This window comes from Telopea speciosissima, chromosome 10 (assembly GCF_018873765.1).
Source record: "Telopea speciosissima isolate NSW1024214 ecotype Mountain lineage chromosome 10, Tspe_v1, whole genome shotgun sequence".
Lineage (NCBI taxonomy): Eukaryota > Viridiplantae > Streptophyta > Magnoliopsida > Proteales > Proteaceae > Telopea > Telopea speciosissima.
Window position 1 is genome coordinate 44,232,342 of NC_057925.1, and position 26,341 is coordinate 44,258,682.

The 26,341-nt window shown below is 38.7% G+C and overlaps 1 protein-coding gene across 1 annotated transcript; it reads right to left on the bottom strand.

Moving 5' to 3' along the window:
- Positions 1-356: 356 nt before the first annotated feature.
- Positions 357-23,225, bottom strand: LOC122641659 (condensin complex subunit 2-like). Its single transcript, XM_043834945.1, has 11 exons — positions 22,960-23,225; positions 22,729-22,830; positions 22,529-22,646; positions 14,799-14,869; positions 14,666-14,726; positions 14,306-14,506; positions 13,933-14,207; positions 13,664-13,808; positions 10,302-10,441; positions 9,589-9,699; positions 357-586 (listed from the first exon to the last, which is right to left on the bottom strand). Exons 1-11 carry the CDS (start codon positions 23,221-23,223, stop codon positions 380-382), a joined length of 1,695 nt encoding a protein of 564 aa, XP_043690880.1. The 5' UTR covers positions 23,224-23,225; the 3' UTR covers positions 357-379.
- Positions 23,226-26,341: the final 3,116 nt, after the last annotated feature.

Genomic DNA, 26,341 nt, shown 5'->3' on the forward strand with positions numbered 1-26,341 from the left:
ACTATGCAATAAAGTGATGGAATCTCTTCACCATGGGTGAGGAGAAACTCAGCCCATCTTTAATTTCAAATTCTTATAGTACAAGACAGAAGGAAAAATATAAATCACCTTCTATGTTCAAGGAGTGCTAATTACATTAGTCAAACAGGCACATTTTTTTGACAAACCACACATGAGTATTTAGAGAAGGCAAGTAAATCTATTGAATTTACATTATCTTTGGTATTTGAGCCACATGAAGGGTGGAACAAGCGTTTACCAAAAAAAAAAAAAAGGGTAGAACAAGCTTTGGCACTTGGAAATGAGAGTTACATCTACTACATACGCATAGAATTTTTTAATTAAAAACAAAAAACCAACAGATTTGGTTACGCATAAATCATGCCACATGCACTTCAGCATGAGGAAAGAATACATGTAGGTCATCCAAACTGGGACAATCATGGATTGTCAAGCCCTGCTCATTAGCTAGATGCAAGAGACATATAAAACACAAATGGGGGGAGATATCCTTACAAGCTGCAGCTTGGCACTCAGCAGGAAAGCTACCCAATACTTGCCTGAAGGATACCTGGGTTTTGGCATCCTAAAGACAAAGAAATTACAGAATTAAAATTAAGCACAATGAAATTAAGAATCATAAAAGATATCATATTGTGTTTCCTAAAACAAAGTGGTTGGAAGAGATCATCAGGTTAAGTAATGAACCATTTTACTCCTATTAGAAATCCAGATCCTTGATATTGAAGACCATGGCAACATTTCCAAACGCAGCCTATAATAAAAGAGGGCAGGCCAAATGGAAATTTTCAATTATCTTTCCATATTGTTACTTGTTAGGACAGTTTGATAAGTCAATAACCATATATGGAATGTCTGCCCTACAGATATTCCCACCTACACTAGTATGTAGTAACAGTACACCTACTTGCACCATCAAAACCCAATAAGGGAACCAATTTCTCCTACTTGGTCAACCTATTGGTACCGTTCTTTGTTTCCTCTGGTTCTCTGAAAGCAAAAAAGGTACCTTATGTTTTTAAGCTTGTGGGCATATTCCATTGGTGGAAGACTGAAGCAAATGACCCACACAACTATGGTTTACAGCAAGAAACAACTAGGAGTTTGTTAAAACACAGGTTTGGAAGCATCGAACAGTGGTATACGAGGCTGAGATTTTAGATGGAAGGGAACGGATTTGGTTGTGTGTGGGGGGGGGGGGGGTGATTAATTTAATTGAAATGTTGTAGCCATAGTTGTCACGGCGTCATGGCGATCCAAGTCGGTGGAGGGGTGTCTGATCGATATATCGACACGTCGCCCGCCATGGCAATCATGTCAACCATGGCAGAATTGTAATTAAATCCAAAGTTGAATGGCAAACTAGTAGATAAATCAAGATTTATAAGAGCAATGGCAGAATTGTAATTAAATCCAAAGTTGAATGGCAAACTAGTAGATAAATCAAGATTTATAAGAACAATGGCAGAATTGTATTAAATCTGAAGTTGTAAAGGAGTGGCAGAACTGTGATTTAATGGAGTTAAAGAGAAAACAGAATGGGCTAAACAGAATAGCAATAGAGAATATAAGGGATTTCATATAAATAATATAAATTGTCCTTACTTGCAATTTTAAAGACTTAATGTCTTCTTCAACCTTACAATAACACGATAGAAAGAGAGGCAGAGAGACGGTGAACTGGAGTAGTTCCAGTAGAGGAAACTCCTTATGACGATGATTCTCCCTGCAATTTCTGGAACAAAATCGCAGCACCAAGGTCTGCCGATCCCAACGAGAAATAGGCCCAAAATTCTACTGACAACCGAATGGTGAGATCTGAAATCAGATCTGGCGGATGTCTTAGTTGCAGGTTACTAAACCAAAGCTAAAATAGAAGATTTAGGGAAGCAGAGAGTGGGTCTAAGGTTGGGGAAGAAACAAAAAATTAAAGAAGAAAATATCAAAGAGGGAAAGAGAGGCAGGAAGAAGAAATTGAAGAGGGAAAGAGAGACAAGACGCCATGGCGTAGGTCGATATGCACAGAACTCCAATGCCAAGACGCCATGGCGACGCCATGACAACTATGGTTGTAGCAGGCCACAAACTAAGGTTTTGAAGAATACATGTGATGACAAAAACAATGGTTAAGCACTAGAGGACTTTTATTGAAAACTTGTAGCAAGCAAGAAAACTACGGTTTCAAGAATACATGTGCAGACAGAAGAAACTATGGTTAAGCACTAGATTTGAAGGATGAAACCTTTTTGGATTACAGAACTGTCAAAATATATAGAACAATAGAAGAAAACTAGCATTTTTCCTGGAGAAAATTGATAATATGATTAAAAACATCTAAAACAAAAACTTCAAGGTTAAATAGATTTCCAAGGTTCTAGGTGGAACAACGTTATGGGATCGATCTTTAAGGAATGAAAATATGGCAAATAAGACACTCTTGATTGGATTTGATAGTGGCTTCAGTCTTTCAAGTAAAGAAATCGAACTCCAACAGGATAAAAGCACAACCCTTGCTACCTTTAGTTTATCAGTAAGGCTCAGGTGCTACTATGCTAGGTTTTCGTAGGAAGTAGGGCTTGGATTAATTTGGTTGAGGAGTTGATGAAGGTTGAGGTGGTGGAACAATAGGTTTGTTGGACTTAGAAGGTTCCATTTATATATTATGTGTTTTGGGTGTACTAATATGTGTGCTAATGTGCTAAGAGATTGATGTAACCCAAATTGCTGAAGAGGTACAGTTAAAGAAAGATGTTGATTAAATGAAGAACTGGCGAAGACAGTCTTCCGTGACTTGAAAGATCAAAGAGCTGAAAGCTACATCAAGTTGAAGGATTCTTTCAAGTACCACATTAGGATTTGACTATTATTGGTACATATTTGTAATCCTAATGAATCAACAAGATGCAAAAATCCCAAAGAATGACATAAAAAATTACCTAAATGGAAAAACTAAAAAACTAGGTGTTCGACTGACAAACATATCTAAGTCTATTGTCCACGTTCTTCCATAAACAGGGATGGACGACCGAGCTTAATTGGCAGACCAAAAATATTTTATGCCAGAACTCACGGAAAACCAAGGTTTAAAGGTTTGTATTTGTGGAGGACAATCACGGTCTTCCATGCGATCTTTCGTGCATGTCCGAGAGTGGTTGAAACTAAGTCTACTCAAACGAACAATCTTGTGGTCTTCCACGAATGTGGTGCAGTCTTCCGTTCGGTAGGGTTTAATGTTGCATGGTTAAGAAATTGAAACGTCTTTGACTTATTATTAATAACTACTTGGATTCTAAACACTTGAGTGGAACTCTAAAACATCTTCATTGATGTTAATGAGCACCAATAACTAGTTTTCTTGAAAATCATAAGTTGAATATTAAAGACTAAAATGGATCAAAGCTTCCAACTATTTTGAAGTATAAGTAGTTCTCCAACAGCTAGTTTCTCTTAGAAATGAAAGTGGAATTCAAATGTTCAAAGGAAAAACTGAACTTGACTCTAACGACTAGTTTGACAGTTAGTTCGTTTGCCTATAAAAGGATAGAGTCATTTGATGTTAATTAATCAATAAAATCTACAGTTATTTGGTCACAATTCCATCTCTTGCTCTCCAAAGGCCTCTTCTGCTAACATAAAAGATCTTCCAATAGCCACATCCGAGAATCCGATCCTCCCTTGCGCTTCCAATCTTCTTCCTGGGAACCCTTCCCATGGCCAAGGAAGATATAAATCAGGCGTTGTCTACGTCTTTGCTGAAGCGAACTTTCGGCTTCTAGGTCTCCGATATACCACACCGTAGGTCGCCAGAACCTACCAATGGTCCCTAACACTCCTTTACCCAACGGTAGCAATCGGTTTGCAGTCTTGCACTATGATGATCCTAAAGATCTCAATACTGTCTCCAAGGCAAGGTTCGAAAACTCGGGTCTCGGTGCCAACTCGGACCCTAGAAAAACCGAGTCGAGTCCAGATCTCGCCGAGTTGGTGCACTTTTTTTTTTCTCGATTCAAAGCCTCATCTCGGTGGGTTTTAGACCTAGTTTGGGTCTGAAACTTGGTATTCAGCCTATTTTAGGCCATTTAAGCACAATGGCACTATCAGATTTTGCAAAAGCAAAGTCCAAATAGGAGTTTCAGTTAGTGGGAAAGCAGGATAGACACTTATGCTAGAAACCAGGACAGATACAGGACAAACACACTTAATTATGCCTAATATCATTTAAGTAAATGAATTTGTATTTCATTTACTTAAGATATTATTCATAAATAAGCAAATACCCCCTATTTGAATCCAATAAAAATAGTTAAAAAATCAAATTCCAAAAGGAGAAAAAGTGACCCCAGGTTCAAGAACAAAAGCTGGATTTTATGGTAGGTGCAATTTTCAACTTTTAATCTTGGGTTTTTCTCAAATCTAAAAATTCCATAAATCTTAATATGGTAAAACATTGCTAAAAACCAAAAGTGCGGTAAAATATTCATTTGTTTTGATGTCAAAAATATATTTTCATTGAGCGATTTTGCAGACATTCCAGCATCGAATTAAGTTTGACCGTACATAACTCCTTCAATATAAATCGATTTAAGTAATCTTGGACTTGTTGGAAAGCTTTTCAAACAAAGCTTTCCAACAAGTCCAAGATTGCTCAAATCTGATTTATATTGAAAGAGTTATGTACCGGTCAAACTTAATTCGTGTTGCAATGTCACAAAATCGCTCAATGAAAATAGTTTTGGACATCAAAACAATGAATATTTTACCACACTTTTGGTTTTTAGCAATGTTTCACCATAATAAGGTTTATGGAAGTTTTAGATTTGAGAAAAACCTCAGCATTAGAAAGTTGAAAATTGCACCTATCGCCGAAAATCCAGTTTTTGTTCTTGAACTAGGGAGTTGACTTTTTTTCCTTTTGGAATTTGATTTTTTAACTATTTTTATTGGATTCAAATAGGGGGTATTTGCTTATATATGAATAATGTCTTAAGTAAATGAAATACAAATACAAAAACATTAATGAAGTACAAATACAAAAACATTAATGAAATATAAATACAAAAACATTAATGAAGTACAAATACAAAAACATTAATGAAATACAAATACAAAAACATTTACTTAAATGATATTAGGCATAAATAAGTGTCTGTCTTGTCTGTCTTGGTTCCTAGCATAGATAGGTGTCTGTATACAAAGAATTTTCGACAAGATCTTGAGATCTGGCACTCATATAAAGGACCTAGATGGGCATTTTCCTATGTCAAACCGAGATCTCGGGTCCGAGATCCGAGATCTCGGTGAGATATTGACATTTTCAGACTCGTAGGCAGTCTCGTCTCGGGATTTCGAAAAACCGAGAAACTCGGCGAGATCTTGCGAGTTCTCGAACTATGCTCCAAGGAAACCTCTGGTACTGCCATAGTGAGACGTCGCTCTCCCTTGAGCTCCCAAGCAGTCAACTATGGCAGACCCACCTCTGCATCACGATCTCCTTCGACTCTATTGTCAGACAGTTCTCTTCGCTTGCAGCTCCCATCCAAAAAAGACATAAACGTTAACACTCCTTTAATTGTCCCCACCTCTAAACCCTCCCCCTTTGCTAACCTTCAAGCCCTTTCGACTTCTGTGACGCCCAGGCCCTATCTCCCCCCATCCAAGAGACCTTCTTACCTGTGTGCCCCACCATTCCTGTCATTGCACGTGGAACCCCAGGAACCTAGGCTCCTTGTGGGCCTTTGCTTAATGTAAGTACCCCTGTAACCCCAGCTCCTCGTGGGCATGTGCCCAATCCCTTGGCCCATAATCTCGTAGGCCTCCTCCCTCATGAGCCTTTCGCGTCAATTACCCGCCCATCCCCAAACCTCTCCAACCTCCTCCCATCCATAAGGCAAAGGGCCTTTCTGGGTAGGTTTTGCCCGTCTCCAACCTAGTTGATGGATCTTCTCCTTCGCCCAACCACCTCTTGGAGTCTCTCCCTCCCAACGGCAACCATGTGCCTCCCCCTCCCTCTATTCCCCCTCAAGCCTCTGTTGCTCCTCATCGCCCCATTCGTGTCTACCATCGACGTGATTTAGCGCCCCTTCCTTCCACAAGAAGCTGCCCATCCGGGACTCTGTCGCAACCAACATTGAGAAGCTTTTGCCTTTAAGTTGGATATCCGTAACCATGTTTTTTGCCAAGATATTTTGCTATGACATAAAGGGCTATCTTAAGTTGAGTCTGTTGAGTTGTATTTAGTTTGGGGCTTTTAGACATCTTGTGGTTTCAGGGTTTTCCCCTTGTAAAGGCATGGCCTTGTTCTTTGTTTCTTCCCCCCCCCCCCCCTTGTCTGTCCTTTGGTAATGAATTATTTATTCATCCAAAAATAATACAATCTATAGCAAACAGCAAGTATGCAAAGCAAATCATGAAATCATCTTAAGTTGTTGAGTTCGAGATTCATTGTCATCCTCTTGAGAAGCAGTTGAGTGATTGTGCTCAAGAACTACATCATATTGAGAAAGGGGCTAAAGAACAAGAATTGCAACGTGAAAAGTGCTAAAGAAGAAAATTATATTGTATCGATCAAATATGTGATTAAGTGTTTACAGTATCAGGCTTGAAAAGAAGAAACCATTTTTGTTGTAAGTAGGCATGTGTGGCTTAAGAAGGAAATCCTTGGTCAGTGTGGCCTAGGTGGAAATCCTTGACCAAGGTGGTCCTAGTGCTCAATCTGAAAATAATCGAATAGTAGAGAAATCCTTGGTCCGTGATCAAGGTAGTGGACGTAGGACAGTTGTGTCCAAACCACTCTAAATCATAAGTTTTGGGTTTGTGTTTTTTTTGTTATAATTTGTTTTAGGGAAAAAGATCTCTGTCCGGGAGTGTGGCCTACGCCAACACCGTTTTATATCATCTGCCATCGTGTGATGTTGTTAGGACTAGTTTTGGGTTTGTGTTTTATTTGTTATCTATATATTTTGTTTTAGGGAAAAAGAACTCTGTCTGGGAGTGTGGCCTACACCAACACACCCATGTGTCTATCTCTCTCCTCCCCAAGTGAAAAGACACCTCTGCCCTCTTTTTTAAGGAGGAGAGAGATAGACACATGGGAGTGCTAGCGTAGGCCACACTCCCGAAAAGAAAACTGCTTCCCTTTGTGTTTTTTTGTCACAACCCAATTCAACCCCCTCTTTTTGGGTTGCACTCAATCCTGCAATGGCAGATCTGTATAAACTCAGACAAATACCTAGGTATTCAGAGCAATCACACAAATTTCAAAACATTTGTTATATAAATATGTCATTTTTGCAACTACTATATGACTTATAGAAATCTTAATTTTCCAGAAATAATTTAAGAGCCATCAATTGAGAAGCGTGTTTTCTTTCACTTTGTAATGTGATTGCTCCAAATCGCAGGTGTTTGCATAAATTAAACTTATAGTTATTCTACAACTCCCCCCCCCCCCCAGTTACTCATAAGACCACACAGGTGTCACTCTCTCTCCCATTAAATAGTCTTTCCCTAGAATCTTGCATTAATGATTAGTTAGGACTGCCATCTATGTTTCCAAAGAAAATTAAGTATATGAACCACACAGCATTTACTTCATTTCTTAAGATCCATTATTACTAGATACATCTACGTTCAATTTAATCTCAACATGATACATATTGACACTGGTAGTAGATATGATTGGTACTTTCAAGCTCCTAGTGATGTAGATGCATCAACAAAAGAGGCTTATTTTAATGGGACTAAATCTAGGGTTGGGTTATATACATGTTGGGCCTTTAATCCCATGGGTTTCCTATGTAATAGGCCACTTTTATGGGCCTAAAATATGGGTAATTATGTTGCATACGGGATGAGTTGTTTTAGTTCCATACTTGGTTTTATTTTGGTGTTTTTGTTCATAAATTGAACCAGTTCAACCAATGGTTCAATTTAAGTGATTTTAGTAGTTTCTTTTAAGTGTCTAATGGGGCTAGATTAGGACTCTGTTTTGAGTCTATTCCAGTTTCCTAGCCAGTTTAAGTTACATAATAAGTTAAGGATTAGGTTAGGCCTTTCCTTTTTAGTGTAGGAGTCTATTTTTGAGTCTTATAAAAGGTTGTAAGGGGGGCAAGCATTGTACACGAATTTTGATATTAATGAAAAGCATTTGCTACTCTTCTTTTCCATTGAAGATTTTTGTCTTATGTTTGATCAAGGCTGGTTGGATCGGTGTTTGATCCAAATGACACCTTGCAGTTGGAAGCCCGGGTCGTTCGTTGGTGGGATTGGTGTTTGATCCAATCGACACCTTGCAGTGTGAAGCCAGAGTGGTTCTTTAAAGCTTTCTTTCAATTCTTTGAAGATCTCCTTCAAGTTCAAGATCAAGACCAAGATTTATTCAAGATCCTCTAACCAACTGAGCTGCCCTTGCAACAACAGTAAGTTTGATCCATCCCATCAATACCATTCTTCTCCTAATCCTCCAAACCACCCTAAAATCCTAATTTTCCCACCCATCTCCAAATATTCTTAACAAACCATTCAGCTAACAACACCTTCACATGATTGGATCGAGTATTCTCCTGCCCAATTGGAATACTCGAACCAAGCTGTTTTCCCATTACCCCATTCAAACCACAACATTCCACCTATTTCCGGAGATCATCCCATTACCCAAATTCTTCACAGACCAATCCAACCATCAAAAACACACCATATCTGGATCGAATTTCATTTCTTACAATAGGAATAATCGATCCAAACCCTAGCCCCAAATTCCCATCCTAAACCCCATCCTCCTTTTCCTCTTTTCCAGAAACCTGAAACCCGTAAACATAACCTGCTGCCATTCTAGTTTACACACTTCCGCCCATCAAAACATCTCATGATCTTCACTAGTAGACTCCCCTACACCTGCCTAGCATAACCAACACCTCAAACCCTAACCCTAACCCTAACCAACCCGTAACCCTATTTTGACCTAGCCGATTCACCTGTTCATAACAGATCCTAGTTTACTGGCAACTAGTTGGTCTTCTACCAATCTAGGACTACATTACCAACTTTCTGATTTTGAGATTAGTACTTCACTGTTTGTATTCTCTTTATTGTTAATAGATTCATTGTATATCTTCTTCACATACACCTGAACAAATTTATCTGCTGTGTAAGACTTAGATAATAGATGCATGTAGCTAATAACAAGACGTAACATTGGATTCTATTGGCGATCATAATAACCTGTAAAGTTGGCATAAGAAGGCTAAAGAAATAACATTGAGGTTTATTGATGAAGCTAGAATAGAGTATGGTTATGCTTCCATGAGACAATTCTATACAGTCAAATGCCGTACATTTGCACAAGTGCCCTTTAAGCCATAACAAAGCCCAAACAAACAGTAGAAGATCAAGTCAATCACTCTTGTACATGTCTGCAATGAATTAGTTTTGTCCATTTATTGATCTTAGCTAAATGGCCCTAAGCTGTGACTAGAAAATAAAAAGCAATTCAACCTCTCAAACATTTTGGGAGAAATAACAATAATGTAGCAACAAAATAATCATGCAAAAGCAAATAAATCAACTTACAATTTCAGGCATCTGTACGGATTCTCTTATGTGGCTCCAGAGTGTTTCTTTTAATGCATGAACATCAACTTGCTTGGAGGTTTTATCATACTGGACTTCAATTTTGTTCACCTAAATTATTAAGAGAAGAATACCACCATTAGTTTCAAACAGTAATGGAGTTTAAACATTTTTTGCAGGGGACATCTGGGATGCATTCAGAACGCTCAGGGCATCTGCGATTGTCCTGGCTGGCCCATGCTTTTTGGCTGTTTTTTATTCAGGACATCATTCAGGCCAAAAAAAAACAGGCATCTGTGACGGCCAGAGTGTCTGGTGGAACCCCTGACCATCCCAAACCATCCCACATTTTTAAGATTACTATTTCTCAAATTAAAAGACAAGTAAGATAACTGAATTACCCTTTGGTAAGTTGTCAAAGATGTAAAGTACATTCTGACTTAAAATAAAATTGATGAGGATGCAGGCTAGGATAAAAAAGCGCAAAGTCATGTCTTGTGATGCAGTAAGTCAACAATTGAGCTATGCAGTAAAAGACCAACATGCTTAGTAGAACTGCTTGGTAAAAAGTAGGTTTTTAGACCCACAACACTCTTTATGTTGCTCTATTACCTCCACAGGATGTCATGATATGGCAATCCCAAAGACATGAAATGTATCATGCAGTCGGCAAATGATATTGAAGCAGTGTGATTATGTGAATGCAGACCCACCTGGAGTGGCTGAGAGATAAGGGTGCTTGAGTCTTCCAAATCACTGTGAGCATTTCCATCATCGAATTGGCCATTAAACACACTGTCATTGTCCCATGATGGAAAGGGTCCAAAATCAGAGCTTTGCTGCACTGGCTCATCTGAAAAAAGAACTAAAGCATGTTAACCAAATTAGCAACCTTGCTCAAACTCCTTAAGAGGTTATATAATAAAGAGGTACTGGTCTAATGCATCAAAAGCAAACACATTATTTTCTCCACCCCCCCTGCCCTTCCTTTCGATAAATAGCCACTTGTATCTTGTGTCTTGGACCAAGATACAATAACACAACACTTTATTTTAATTGAAAATCTGAAAAAGTGTGTTACCAATCCCCAAATGAACAAATAATAACTTTAAGAAAGAATGTGCATTCAAACCTTGCAATCTAGGCCTACTATATGCCATGGGAAGAAAAGTACCACCAGAACCAACAAAATAATGAGCCCATGATAAAATGATATTTGGGTTGGATATTAACAATAATGTCCACAATGGACCCCTCATTATTAGTAAAATATGATACATTAAATCGACGTTACAATTGCGTATATATATGAAAAAAATTCCATGTCAATACCACATTAACATAATCGAACCCCCCCCCCCCCTGAAAGGGGAAAAAAGCAGCTATTAAGATATGGAACAGTCACATAGTTACCAGTAATTACAGTCGCATCAAATTCAGAAGAACATCAACCAAAGGGGGGGAAAATAAGAAGAATTAAATATTTAATAAGGATTGTGATGCAGAATTCCTGCAAGAAGAGATGATGGGTCTATTGCTTTGGGTCTGGTTTAGTTTTTTGGGTCCAACTGAACCTACAGTTCAAGTTTAGTTAAAGTTAGGCTTAATTTGAGTGCCCAGTGGATTACATGGGCCATGTGCTTAATATTTTTGAGTTTACTATTGTAATGGGTCAATTCTATAAGCCCAATATTATCTAAGTCCTATATGGGATTAAGTAGTTAGTTTCTAATTTATTAAGTTCTAGAATGTTAGTTTCTAATTTGGAGAGGTTTCTATTTTTAAAGAATCTTAGATTGTAAGGATTTCTTCTTTCCACGCATAGGAGGTTTCAATTGTGGCTGTTTTCTATGAAGAAAAAAATAAAGAGAAGATGTCATACTCCCCACCAACAATTTTGATAAAAAAAACACTCTATGGCTATTATGTTCTTTTCTTCTTGTATGAAGCAAGAACTTCCATGAGATGCAGAAAAATCCTAGTGAGAGACTAGTGGTAGTTGGTGAAAAGCTAGCAAGGCTCGAGTGAGAAGCTCTTGTCATATCCTATCATCTTTTGGTTTCTTCTATCATTTCAAATCAAATCTTGCGCATCCAAGGAAGTAGAGTGGTTGTTCCATTTGATTTAAATATTATTTAAAGGCATCTGAAGAGATATTCTGCTGTGCTACTTGTTCCTATTACCTCTGAAGTTTCTTTTGACCACATACATGCCTACAGTTTCTGTGTCCTGCCACTATTGGACTGCAACATTGAGGTACTGATATCTCTACATCTAGCCTTTGGATTGCTGAAATTGTAGGACCTTATTAAGTAGTACTCGACCCTAATATGAACTTAATCTGTCCTGCAGATAGGAATGTATGGGTAGTTACTGAATCTGATGTCTAGTTGCTATGTCTTTTGAGTTGCTGAAACTATGGTTTCTGCCCATTGGATTAACTTGAGTTTCATCAAATATGTTGTACCAAATGAATGGATGAATCACTATGGAGCTGTTCTGATCTGAGGTTGCTAAGTTATAGCTTTGTTTCTATTTCTGTAACTAGTTATTAATTTGGATTCACTAATCATACCCTCACATCCAACCACTGGATTGGAACCAAACTTAGAGAGACCTAGGGAGGCCTAATTGTGATAGTAGTTTGGGAGATATTGCAGAACTTGTACAGCTTGTTGTGTGCTCCAGCGATTCTACTGTGGGTAAGATTCTGAAATCTATGGTGTTAGATTCAATCCATTAGAATGCCTGGACGAGAAAAGAAAGATGGAAAACAACATTTTATAACTTGGATTACCAATTTAATATATGATAAAATAAATAAAAAAGAACTTCATGTTTTAAGTCTACTGCAACATATATGGGCTGAGATTTTTTTTGGGTAAATAAATATGTATTACCTTACCCCAAGGGGGGAGGGGGCAGGGAGAAAAGGAAGAAAAGTAATAAACAAGGGAAAAGGGGGGAGGGGGAGAAACAACAGCCAACCTACGCAGAGGTGGTAATAAAAAGAGAGGCCAGATCAAGACCCCAGTAGACTGCAATGTGCCTGTTCCTAGGGGTGTCTCTGATAGCGCGAAGAAGGGTATGGCTGAGCTTGGAAGAGAATTCAAAAGAGATGGCTTTCCAAATCAGATCGAAGGATCGAGAGTTGGAAGTCCATCTCCTAAGGTTACGCTCCATCCAGATGTGATGGATAGCAGCTCCAAAGATCAGCTTGCCGATGGTGTCACAGATCGAGGTCCCAAAGAAGGACTTAGCCACCCAATGCCATTCTCTGTCAAAGGGAAGGGGTCTCCTGCTTCGGTGCTAGATGGAGGAAAGGGCTTTTTTCCAGATGGTAGAGGTGAAAGGGCAGTTAAAGAAGAGGTGGGGGATGTCCTCAAGACCATTCCAACAAAGGGAGCAGGTAGGGGAAACATGGATGTGACGGTGAATAAGGAAGGCTTGGGTTGGGAGGCACAATATGGGCTGAGATTATTGTTCCTTTCAGGTTTACAAATCCTACAAACCCAAGTAAGTACATGAAGCACAATCTCTGAGCGAAGTATGACTTACCTGAGGCTTTTCTTCCTCTAATGGAAATGCACTGTAAATGGATCAGATATTTCATCACTCAATGGAATAAAAAGAAATTAAAAAAGAACAAAGACCTCGAACACCATTCCACAAGAACAGTTAACTGAGATCTTCCTTTTCCATTTTCTGTAAATCAAATCTTACCATAACATTTGGAAGAAGAAACAACTTGACGAGATCCTCTGGCTTATAATGACAATCTTCTGGAAGTGTGGTATTACAAGGGACTCTATTTGGACATAACCGCAACAATTTAGGACTTTTAGGTGGAGCAAAAATCTCCAGCAGTTCTTTGTCCAAGGATATCGTGAAATCAATATCTACTTCTGCTTATTTTCTATTCTTGGATCTCTTAGTTGTTATGGGTGATCCATTTTCTGAAACCGGAGTATCCACTGAAACAAAAAAATTTATATCAGATTACATAATGGAATTGTTTGCATCATCTCATTTAAGTACATAAAGAAATGGTAAAAGTCTTATTTTCAAACCTTACCTTTAGCCTTCCGATACTTCCAATGGTCTGGACCAGCCCAAGCATTCTGTTTCGTAATCAAACCCAATCCTAAATACAAAAAATTAGCAACCTTCTCAAAACTGTCATCTACATCAGGTTCATCAAATGTGTAGGGATCATTTTCCTGCAAGAGTAATCTAGTATTTGTCCAACTGATCCTTCAACCTTTTTTAATTTCAGGGAAATTAAATATAAGTAGAAGGAGAGGACTAGCGAAACAACTTTAACATTTAACATATAAAACACACCACATGGTGAGTTGGAAAACTAGGATCTGTCTCATCAATGACACTTGCATTGTCATCATGATCAGAAACCCAAGTGTTACAAGTCTCAAATGCATCACCGTTGAACTCAACTCGGTCATCAACAGCTGCAACAACATGCTCAGCAATTTTTGGGCCAAGAGAAAATGAAATTGATTTCCTTTGATTGGCTTCGTCAAACAGAACGATAATATCTCTCAGAGTTGGCGAAATGTGATCCTCTCTGCACATGTTGACAACCATCTTCTCAATGTCTTCTGCAAAAATGAAAGGGAATCAAGAAAGAAAGGATTGTCTTATTTGAGCTAACGCAAAAGCAGAGATCAGAATCATCTTATCTGTAAATGTGTCACACCTCTTACGAATGAAATATCAACCGTATCCAAGATATCATTTCGAGTTTCATTTGGCTTACACTTCCCTGGTGCTTCCAGTGAATCAAAAAGTACCCGACAGCCACCATATACTCCCAGATTATTCAATAGAAGACCCTTGGCTCCACCTTCGTCAAATTGTGCACATGTTTGATGATACAGAGGATCCACTGCAAATGCAACTAAAGTGGGGAGTAGGGATGAGGGTGGGGAAGAATATTATAACTCATATAAAGGTTGTCTATTTGTAAAAAAAATATGAAATAGGAAGGAAAATTACCACCAAGCTTTTTCACATTAAGATCCTCAAAAGATAAAAATGAAATAGGAAGGCAAATTACCATCAAGCTTTTTCACATTAAGAGCCTCAAAAGATGACTCCAATGTTGCTAAAGGCGACATCTGCACATATTAAAAACAGTGAGCCAATTATCTTATGTACATTAACATATTAAAAAATAGAAATATATTGACCTTCCTCTCTTCTTTCTTAGAACAGCCCTCATCTTGTTCAACACCACCATTATCAGCCTCCAAAATTGCTTCTGTATTGACATATAACAACATAAAGTCACTAACAAACATTGAATGTCAAATGAGACACTGTGCAATCGTGCACCTCATTGTTGGAATAAAGGATATATCGTAGCCGGTGGGGGGAAAAAAAGATGAATTAAAAACACCACACACACACAAGTAAAGACGGCACACATATGAGTCATAGACTTTAGGCACCAATACCTTTCCCAAGTTTGAAATATTAGTGATGAATGGATAGAAGATGGTGGATCTGGTGTGGAATCAGAATCAGAATAGAAGGAAAACTATAGTACTAAATATTAAGAGATCACCTCTGTTTCCCACTGTCTTTTTTTCTTTTTTAATGAATCTACTTGCAATTTGTGTCACCTGGGCATGTGTAAACCCTAGCAGCAGTATGCACAATTGAATCAACCTCAAGTCCCAAGAAGAGAGAATCGAAAAACCAATTTATGGTACTGCAGTTTATAATTTGACACGTGTATACAGCTCCTGTTTTGAAATACCAGCATATAACCCTCAAACTTCATCAAGAGGGCTGCTACTTCATCCTAAGATAGCTGACACTCATTTACTTCATGTAATTCAAGATTGTTACTGAGTATCTAATTGAACGGCAGCAACATCCTTTTTCTCCATTCAATGTGTCAATGGGTGTACTGATCAATAGATCCATGACCAGTATCATTCTTGTTACAACCGCAAATCCCAAAAGCTCAAGCTCTTAAGTAAGGACTACAACAATGTATATCAACACACATATACATTCCCTCAAACATGCAGGCTCCCACACACACACGGCACTGCACATGACACCATCACATGGTGGCCCCATCACGTGGCACCAAAGGGCATAAAACACATAACACAAACCCCTCGGACTTACCAGAGATCAAGCACCCAACCTCTTGGCTCTGATACGATGTTACAACCGCTTATCCCAAAAGCTCAAGCTATTAAGCAAGGGCTATAACTGTTAAACAGCATAGTGTGTGTAGGGGTTTTATGTTATGTTCTTATTACTAGGTGGGTTTAGCTGTAATTAGACTTAACTATCCTTAGTTGTAATTTCTGTTCATATCAACAGTTCTGTTGCAATCTTTCTTGTTAGAAATTGTAACGAGGCCAAGCATGTGCACAAGAAAAACTTGTCTCTTTCCTAAAGATGGTGGTTTAAAATTTGAAACGTTTTACCATTAGTCCATTACAAAGAAAAGGGTTTTAATTTAACAATGGACATTAATCGCAGTAGGCTTACACAACAGATCAACACTGATCCATGAATCTCTACTTAATTACTAATGAGTTGACCAGGATATAGAGAGTTCCTATGGTGGATGTTGATTGTTGATGAGATGTTTTTATTGACAGGCACAGAGAAAGTATATACCAACTAGAATTATGGAAAAATGCTAGAATCAGAATATTTTAACTAAGACAGACTTAGAAGGCAATGTTAGAATATAGGGTCACGAACATGGGAACAGTTGAGATCAATGGCTTGGTCGAATCATACATAAGAATGGGGAGTTGAGGAAGTCCCGGGTGTATGTTGTACATTTATGAGATGGTCTAGACAATAATAAAAAGTAAAAAACACCAAGTTAGAATCAAAAGATCCTAATGCAAGCCAAATTAAGAGAAAATATATGGATTTCAGTTCCAAGAACGGTAGGAGTACAAATGACAAAATAGTTGAAACCAATAATTCAACCATTTGTAGATGCACTATTGTTGGTGAAGCCTGATTTGGTCCAGAAAGTGCGGTTGAGACCTTTGGAGGGCCGTTTCGGCCTCAAAACGACCTCGGAATGCCGAAAAATGGCAGGACTTTGGCGTGGAGTTGTGTTGGGCTCGTCGAGATCTTCGAAATGAGTACTTTGAGTCATGTGTTATGTTTTGGTCCGCCTCAGGTTTTTTGGCAATTTTTGGGCTAGGGGCATTTGTGTACTTTCCGGGGTTTAGGGTTTTCTTATATATTGTTCTTATCTCTTTGAGATAGGGTTATGAGGGTTTGTAACATTTTCAGAGAAAATAGTGAAACCTGTTCCACTGCTCGGCCGTGGATGTAGCTTCCATCTTGGAGGTGAACCACATAAATCTCTGTGTTGTGCGTTGTGTGTGCTCTCTCTATTTTCGTTTTTCTTCTGCAAATCGCCATTCTGGGCGTTGTTTTCTTAACATGCACCCTGTTTGAACCTGTTATGTTATTTTATATGATAGATGGTTAATACCTCTGCTAGTGTTTGCTGTCAATCCCAAGCCCGGATAAAGGAGGGTTGGTGCGTGTCAGCAGCCTTGGTGCATGTCGGCAGCCGGCACTAAAAAAAACCGTTAGCTAGGGCGCCCCGTAAGCAACGCGTCGCTTCGGCATCCGGATGTAGTGACAAGTAGGTAAGGATTCTTGCACAATGGATGAGTGTGGGTAAAGAAGCTAGTCCAAAAGCATAGGATTAGATTAGCATCTTGGAACTTCGGATCTTTAACGGGCAAGATCCTAAAATCGATAGATGTTATGAGGAAAAGAAGGATTAACACAGCTTGCATTCAAGAGACTAGATGGAAGGGTAAAAATGCGAAGGGAAAATTGCCTAGATCTACTAGATTGTAAAAAGATTTATAAAATGGGTAGGGATAAATTATATTTTACATACACAAGTTACAATATTGAAAAGATTTACCAAATCTCCATATGAGTGAAAAAGCTAAAGGAATAACCAAAAATACCCCAGCATCTTTCTCTATCTCCCCTCATTTTTTATTCCCCACTCTTGATCTTCTTCGTTCTTCTTCTACCGAGAAGGCGGGGTTGCAGACTTGCAGGGGAGGGCAGTCAAGTAAAGGGGGGGGCCATGGGTCCGCAGGGGTGAGTCTAGCGGGGAAGGATGGAGGCAAGCTTTGAGTTGCAGGGATTGAGTGGATCGGAGAACAGGGGTGGGGCGGAGCTGAGTCTAACAAAGAATGTGATAAAGGAGGTTCTGAGCGTGTTTAATATGGATTAATGATTAATAGGTACTGGCAATGTAGGATTATGATATTCAAAATTCTAATAGACGCCCTCAACTGAATTTTTGGAAGCTTATCCTTCACTGGATGAAACATAGCTCTATGGTTTGCGGTTTAGGTGGTACTGATTCATATCCATGTATATTGCTTTGGATTTTAACATTTATATCCATTTGTAAAGAGTTAGATACAGTCATCCAGTCACCCTTTCCCATTCTATTCTTCTTCGATTTCAACAAAAATAGCCTCGGCAAGTTTTCGATAATGGCAATAACATCTTTCTGTTCCAATCCTGCGTATTTTCTTGGTTTTAATGATGGTAGTTGCTAGATCTTCTCCATCGTTGCAGTTTCTTGTTTGTGGATAAGATCCTTGATAACCGGCCGGACTCCACAAATTCACAGTGTGAGGGAGGGAGGGAGGAATGCAGGCGTGAATGATGAAACCTATCTCTCCTTAAGGTTCAAGGATACCAAGAGGATAGATTATTTGAGAATTTGTTCACGAGATTTGATAAGATGGAAAAATCTCATTTTCTATACCCTTTGCACCCCAGCCCACTGTTGTTCCTCCACCCACACCATCCCCTGTTCTGCACGACCTACCTCAATCCCTACAACTCAAAGCTTGCCTTCACTCTTCTCCATTAGACTCACCCCTGCCTACCCCTATGCAGCCCGACGTTCCCACCCCACCCCTTGCTTGCCCGCCCTCCCCTGCAACTCCGCTTCCTCTGTAAAAGAAGCAGAAGAACAAAGAAGATGAATGGTGGGGAATAAAAGAATCAAAAGTGGGTTGGTTTGATTAAAAAACAAGGGAGGGATAAAGAAAGATGTTGGGGGGCATTCTAGGTTAGCTCTTTAATGTTTTTTTTTTTCTAAATGCTGATTTGGTTGATCTTTTCAATATTGTAACGTGTGTTTGTAAACATAATTTATTCCTACCAATTTAGTAAATCTTTTTGTTAACTAGTAGATCTTGGCAATTTCCCCAAAAGCCAAAGAGTTGAATGACTTTAAACTTTGGTATACGAGGGATAAAAGTAATAGAAGCAGAGTAGGCATAGTAGTGGATAAAGATGTAACGAATGATGTGGTGGATGTTGAAAGATTTGATGATAGGATTATATCCATCAAGATTGTGTTGGGAACATATGGATAGATTAGTGCAAGGTTTTAGTCAAGGAGAAAAGATTTTATAAAGGGTGATCTGAATGGACATGTTGGGAGAGATCGTAAAGGCTATGCAGATTGAGATATGGTTTTGGAGAGAAGAATGAGGAGGGGATTTCAGTTTTAGATTTTGTTGTGGCTTACAATTTATCCGTTATAAACACATACTTTGAAAAGAGAGGTGCATTTAGTTACCTTCAAAAGTGGCTATCATAGTAGCCAAATAGATTTCTTTCTAACTAGAAGGTCCGATAAGTTGTTATGTAAGGACCGTAAGGTTATAACAGGAGAGAGTCTAACCCACAAAACGTAGATTAATGGTCTTGGATGTGTCTCATTATGCCAAATCGTAAGAAAGTTGAACTTATTTGCCCTAAGATAAGGTGGTAGAGCTTAAAAGAAGATATCTTGAAATCATTTACTGGTAAAGTGGTTAAACAAGGAAAATGGGATTTTAATGGGAACACTAATAAAATGTGGAATGAGATGACTGCTTGTATTAAAAAGGTTGTTAAAGATGTCTTAGGCGAATCGAAAGGAAAACGTCATTCCTCTTGGGAGACTTGGTGGTGCGATGATGAAGTTCAAGCAGCAATTAAAACTACAAAAGCTAGTTTTAAGACATGGCAAAGGACCAAGGATGTAGAGGCTCTAAAGAAGTATAAATTAGCCAAAAATGAAGCTAAGAAGGTTGTGGGAAAAGCAAAGGCAACAAAATATGAAAGACTATCTCTAAAATAATTAAACAATGAGGAAAGGAAGATTAGAGATTTCAATCGTGTTAGATGTATTAAAGTGAAAATGGGAAACTACATAATATGGGATGAGGACATTAAAAAGAGATGAAAAGATTGTTTCTACAGCCTACTAAATGAAGACATTTCGAGTAATAGAATCCGGGAAGACTGCATTACCCACCAAAACACCTTATGTCTTACATATATACGAAAAATTAGGGTGCCTGGAGTAAAAGATGATTTAAGGAGGATGAAAGTAGGCACTAGATCCAGATGGGGTCCTGCTAGAAGTGTGGAACAGCTTAAAAATCTTCGGTTTATCTTGACTATCTAAGTTGTTTAATAAAATTATGAGCACAAGGAAAATGCCAAATGAACGGAGGAGAAGCATTGTGGTTCCAATTTATAAAAATAAAGGTGAAATTCAAAGTTGCAATAACTACAGAGGCATAAAACTAATGAGTCATACTATGAAATTATGGGAGAGAGTTATTGAAACTCTCGTGAGACAAGAAACTACTATTTATTTACTTAGGAGACTCATGGAAAGATTTAGAGATTACAAGAAGGATCTCCATATGATCTTTATTGACCTAGAAAAAACTTATGACAAAGTCCGTAGAGAGATAATCTAGCAAGTACTAAAGAAAAGAAGTGTTTCAAGTAAATATGTAGACAGAATGAAAGATACGTACAATGGTGTGGTGACTAGTGTAAGAACTGTAGAGGGTCAAGGTAGTGAATTCCCAATTACAATTGGGTTACACCAAGAATCAGCTTTAAGCCCTTATTTATTTGTGTTTATTATGGATGATTTAACCAAAAAGCATTCAAATTGAGGTTTCTTGTTGTATGCTTTTTGTCGATGATATTGTTTTGGTGGATGAGACAAAAGTAGTGATTAACACTAAGTTGGAGCTATGGAGATTGTTACGGCGAAATCTGAGTTGTTATCCACCTGGCCGAGCTGATCTGCACAGGTAAACAACACAAGACAAAAGAGTGCCGGTCTGAGCCAGTTAGTACACTCCGATGCCTAAGTCAAACCTCTGCACAAATAAATTCTCAAATTCAAAGAGCTTGAAAGTGAGAGAGTCCCCTTTACCTGGAATGAGAGTCACTATTTATAGGTTTGAGTTGCCAAATCGTTATGGGAATCATTGGTTCGTGGACAATAATTCAAATCTCATGTAATCCTAGGTGTCGTTCTCAGGATTCGACATTTGTCAGATCGGGGGTCACGCAGAAAGCATGGTCTTGATCAAATTTGGCACATGGTTAAGTTATTTTACTGCATCGATTTTAGGTATTCAGGGCTCTGAGCATGATCCGAGTAGACTAGGCCGATCTCACATTTTACTCGACGGCTAATTTTGTTATTTCGAGCTTATTCGTTTATCCCCTGGTCAGCGGGCTGGTTCTACTCGTTGATTGGGTCTTTCGGTCCTGTCGTGGTCTGGCTCAATTCCGCCATTGGCCGGTCCACAATGTATCATCTGTTGATTGGCCAATTATAATTATGGTTCATCAGAGATCAACCTTGGAATCAAAGGATTTTAAGATTAAGTAAAACGAAAACAAAGTATATGCTGAGTAACTTAAGTTACACTAAGACGAATAATGAGGTGGTAAATATTGATGAGACGGAGATTTTGCAAAGTGATTATTTTAGGTATCTAGGCTCAATCATAGATAAAGAAGGTGATATAGAGGATGATGTTTCATAGGGAATTAAAATAGGATGAATGAACTGGAGAGGTACGTCTACAGTGTTGTGTGATTAATGTATTCCTTTAAAATTTAAAGAAAATTTTTATTGGACAATCATACGACCAGCTATGATGTATGGTGCAAAATGAGCAATGAAGAAGCATAATGTGGATAAACTCAATGCAACAGAGATGAGGATGCTGAGATGGATGTATGGCAAAACTAGGAAGGATAAAGTAAAGAATGATCATATTAGAGTTAATCTGGGAGTAGCTCTAATACATGATAAGCTAAGAGAAAGTTGTTTGAGGCTGCATAGCCATGTTCAACGGAGGCCTTTGGAAGCTCCAGTCCAAAAGAGTGATTTGATTCAAATTGAAGGAGCTAAATGAGTCAAGGGCAAACCCAAAATAACTCTAGGAGAAGTGGTGAGGAAGACATGCATATCTTAGGCCTTTTATCATGTATGACCTCGAAGATAGCTGATTTGGAGGGTAAAAATCCATGTAGCCGACCCCATTTAGTTGGGATAGGCTGAGTTGTGTTGTTTGGTGTATGGTTACTGGTTGGTTGTTGCTTGCAAGACGAAAAAAGGTGAACCGGAACTGTGGTAGGAACCAAGGTTCAATTTCAGATTTCGAACCCCATTTTGATTTCTGTTCGAAACCGAATTATTACGGTGAAATTTTGGTCCATTTTGATACTGCAGTTTCGATAGTCATTTCGTTTCGATTTCGGTCGAACCAATGTGGGAACCACCAGAGAATTTACCAACTCAAAGCAGTGGCATCTTCACCCCACCATATTTAGTCCTTTTGTTCACATACCAGCAGGAAACCTCAATAGTCTCAATTTTCTGGGACAGCTCAGTTTTCCGGGAATGGTCAAGGCATCAAAGTGCTCATCATGCAACGATAAAAAAAAATAGCAATAACAAGAACTTCAGCCCATATAGCATTAGAATTACCGCAACTCTATAAATAAATCAATGCAGCCGCCCAACTAATTGAACCCTGAGGTGCAAAGGAAAAGAGCTAACGGTGTTCATCTTCTCGACCTGCTCGATTAATTCCACCAAGGACCTTATATGCTTCCGAATGCATTGAATCCACCCTCAATGAATAAATTTTCACCCCAGCTTCCAGTGTGCAGCTTGCCTACACGAAATATAAATGAATGAAAGAAAGTGGCATTCACTCAAAAGAATTAATTCCAAATTACTCCTCATAGAGTATCAACCTTTTGAAAATTAGTCTCGACATCATCTTGTGCTTCAACTTTAATAATCTCACTAAGATGATCTATGAGGTTCAGTTCCCACGTGTTTTTCTGATTGATTTTCTGCAAACGCAAACGGTACATTAAAAAGGGAAAAACAAACAAACAAACAGGGAAATGAAACAAACAAAAGCCGTTGAACACGAAATATGAATTGAGCAACTGCAAATAGCGTGGGGAATAACTACGAACATTTTCGCTTGACAGCTTAACACAATTCTGGAACAACTCAATAATCTGCTCCTTACAGAGGCAAGGATCGGAAGGTGGAGGTTCAGTAGCAGCAATGGCCTTACGGCGGATAGCGGCAGCACGTGCTGCCCGAGCCTGGGCACGTTCTAGTTGATCGTCGTTGGAGCCCAAAAATAACGGACTGATCGGAGATTGGACACGAGAAGCCATGAGTGCCCTCTGCCTCGTCGCGGTTGACGGATTAGGGCTCAAAGCATCCGCCATTAGTTTTAATTAGATCAGAGCATTCTATGGCTTTTCAAACTTTCTATTCTTTCCCAGACCTTTCTTTCTCTGTTTCTGGTTTTCCTTTCGAAGGGAGAGAGAAAGAGACGAAACGTTTCTCGTCGGGGATCGGAGCACCAGTAGCTTCTGCAACAAATGAAAAAATGTTCCCTTAGTTTCTCTGATTTCCCTCTTTTATTTGAATCGACTGGGAGGAGGGGAAAAGATATGGCGTAGTGCAAGGACTAGATTTATAAAATGCTGTGGTCCCCGCGATGAACGATCAGTGCCGCATCATCGTCTAGCTAGAAGACCAAACACTTGGACTGATAAGAAACGCGCCACTTTGATTGTATGTTTCATCGCTTACGTGTCAAGAATCAGGGCCAACCTATCAAAATGCTGGATCCACTCATATGTGGAATCAGGGGCTCGGTAGTGGGACTCTGATTAGAAAGGCAGAGCATCATATCAATTGCATTTCTTCTTTATTTTTTTTGTTTCTTTTTGTTTTTGTTTTTTTTGGAAAGAGGGAGATTTTATATTGATAATTAACGAATACAAGGGATTTACATTTTGTATAATTTCTTCCCATTGACATTTATCTTGTATTAGAGGGGAAAGTGTCTAATGGATCTCGTTTTTTTTTGTTTATAAGCAAACTATTACTGAGGGAACAATGTTCCAATAGAGTCAGCATACAAAATAAGGGAAATAAACTGAGGGGGAGAAGAAATCCAACACAACGAATGCTGGGAAGACGCAACAAGTGAAGCCATAGAGTCTGCCATAGCATTAGCCTCCCTCAAAGAATGAGAAAACCTAACATCATCGAACAACGAGACCAAATTGAGCAATCGTTAATGATTGTCCCAATCCTCCAAGGAATAGCATCTGTTTGACCGCTAAGAAGATGCATCACAAGAAGATTATCAGTTTCAAAGATGATCTTTCTTAGATTGAGAGAAAGTGCTAGCTTTAATGCCTTCCTAATCGCCAAAGTTTCAACAACCAACACAGAATTCTATCCAACTCTTTCCAAAAAGCTGCAAATGAAATTGGAGTTGGAGTCTCGGCAAACTCCCCCAATACTGACATTGCCCGGATTACCCAAACTTGCGCCATCAATGTTGAATTTCACATATGGATGATGGGGCTGATTCCAACGAACCAATCTTCTCTCTCTGGCCGATGTGAAGTGAAAGTGGCTAACAACTTCTCTTGCTCCTATGATTGCTCTAAGAACAATCTCTCTTGGGTTGAAAGTCTCTTGGCGGAAGATCCAATCCCAATAATCGATCTAGATGTTCCACAAGATACTGCAGCAATAAGAAATCAACAGGATACAATCCCTATCGGAATCATTCTGGCCTTTAATTAGATTGCAAATTGTTCTAGTCATTGACTGATTCATGAAAAGATGAAGTAACCCCGCTTGTTGCCAAACTTGACTAGTGATCCTGCAACCGCCAAACAAGTGCTCCATAGATTGATAATGCTCAAGACAAAGAGAACAATAGGGACTCAGATTTAGCCCTCTGCTAATTAAAAGGTCAGGTAGGGGTAGTTTGTGATGGAGAATTTTCCAAATAAGGTGTTGCACCTTAGGAACTGCAGGGACATGCCATATCTTGAGCCAAAGAGGATCAATTTGATGAGAGAAGCCATTCAATGCAATATTGTATGCAGAAGCCACAGTGAACATACCATTAGACGTTGCTGCCCATATGAATTTATCCTCCCTAAGGAACATCAGAATAGGAATTGAAAGTATTCGAAATGCCACATCCAGAGGCCACCAATGAAAAATCATGTCTCTTTTCCAAGAACCATTAGAACAATCGATCAACTCCGCAACCCGCTTTGGTGCACTACTAAGCATTGGAAATGGAGCAGCAGAAGGAGGATGCGATGGAATCCAATAATTAATCCAAGGGTCAATAGACTGCTCATCCCCTACCTGAATAAAAAGGCCCTTCCTGATAAGATCTCTTGCAGAGCATACCGATTTCCAACCCCATGATGCATTAGAAGGGCATGATGCAGAATGCAATGAGGAAAGAAGAGTTTGGAAAGTATTTGGTTTTCATCAATCTTCCCCACAACGAGTACTAAGATGTGAGCAGTTCCCATGCTTTCTTGGCAAGTAAGGCTTGGTTCATAGCAGCCGACTATTTTATATTAAGACCACCAAACCTCTTTGGTTCGCAAATAGTAGCCCAAGTAATAGTGGGAACCATACTCTTGCTGCCATTAGACCAGAAGAAATTCCTGGTAGAAGCATCCAAGGACTAGTGAATGGAAGCCGGAAGCTTAAAGCAAAACATTACATATAATGGCATAACAAACAATGTTGATTGTACAACACTAATTTTCCGGCCGGGTTGAGGAATTGTGTCTTCCAATGTTGGAGCTGCCAAGAATGAAAAAAACCGGCCAAGAAATCAGCACATGTATTGACTTTTCCCAAGTGATGCAAGAATACATAGCTTCAAAAAAATTCACGAAGCCCGTGAATGTCGCCAATCAACCCAATAGCAAATCATGGCATATCAATTGTATTTCAACTTGCTGAGATTAAAATGTCTAATTCCCTAGATCCCTCATTTGTTGAGTCTTTATTTTCGTTGGTTATTTTTAATACAAATAATACATTTTCGTAGATTCTTGGATGAAAATGAGATTAAAAAGAAAATGTTTAACATCGTAGCCTTTAAAGCTCATGGGCTTGATAGATTTCAAGCCCTTTGTTTTTTTTATCATCAATGTTTGGATCTTCTAAAAATTGTTTTTTGTAACTTTGGAAATAATTTTTTTCCAAACAAAAATCATTATGTTTGGGGTTAACCATGATCCGCAAGAAACCTAATGCTTCTTCTGTGGATGAATTACGATCAATTAGTTTATGTGCTGCTTCTTATAACATAACCGCTAAAATTTTAGTTATTAAAAGATTGAGGGCCTCTCTGTATCTTTTTATTTCTCAATTTCAAATTGTCTTTGTTCTTGGAAGGCAAATTGTAGATAACATAATTATTGCTCAAGAAATTTCATGTTACTTAAAAAATAAGAAAGAGAACGGTGAATATATGGTAATCAAATTAGATATGTCGAATTT

What these genes read in the sequence shown, in the direction of transcription:
- LOC122641659 (XM_043834945.1), bottom strand. Translation starts at nt 23,223, where the DNA reads ATGGCGGATGCTTTGAGCCCTAATCCGTCAACCGCGACGAGGCAGAGG. An exon ending in TCGAGACTAATTTTCAAAAG is followed by an intron (nt 22,647 to 22,728) that starts GTTGATACTCTA and finishes TATTTCGTGTAG; the next exon opens with GCAAGCTGCACACTGGAAGC. An exon ending in TAATGTGAAAAAGCTTGATG is followed by an intron (nt 14,507 to 14,665) that starts GTAATTTGCCTT and finishes TCCCCACTTTAG; the next exon opens with TTGCATTTGCAGTGGATCCT.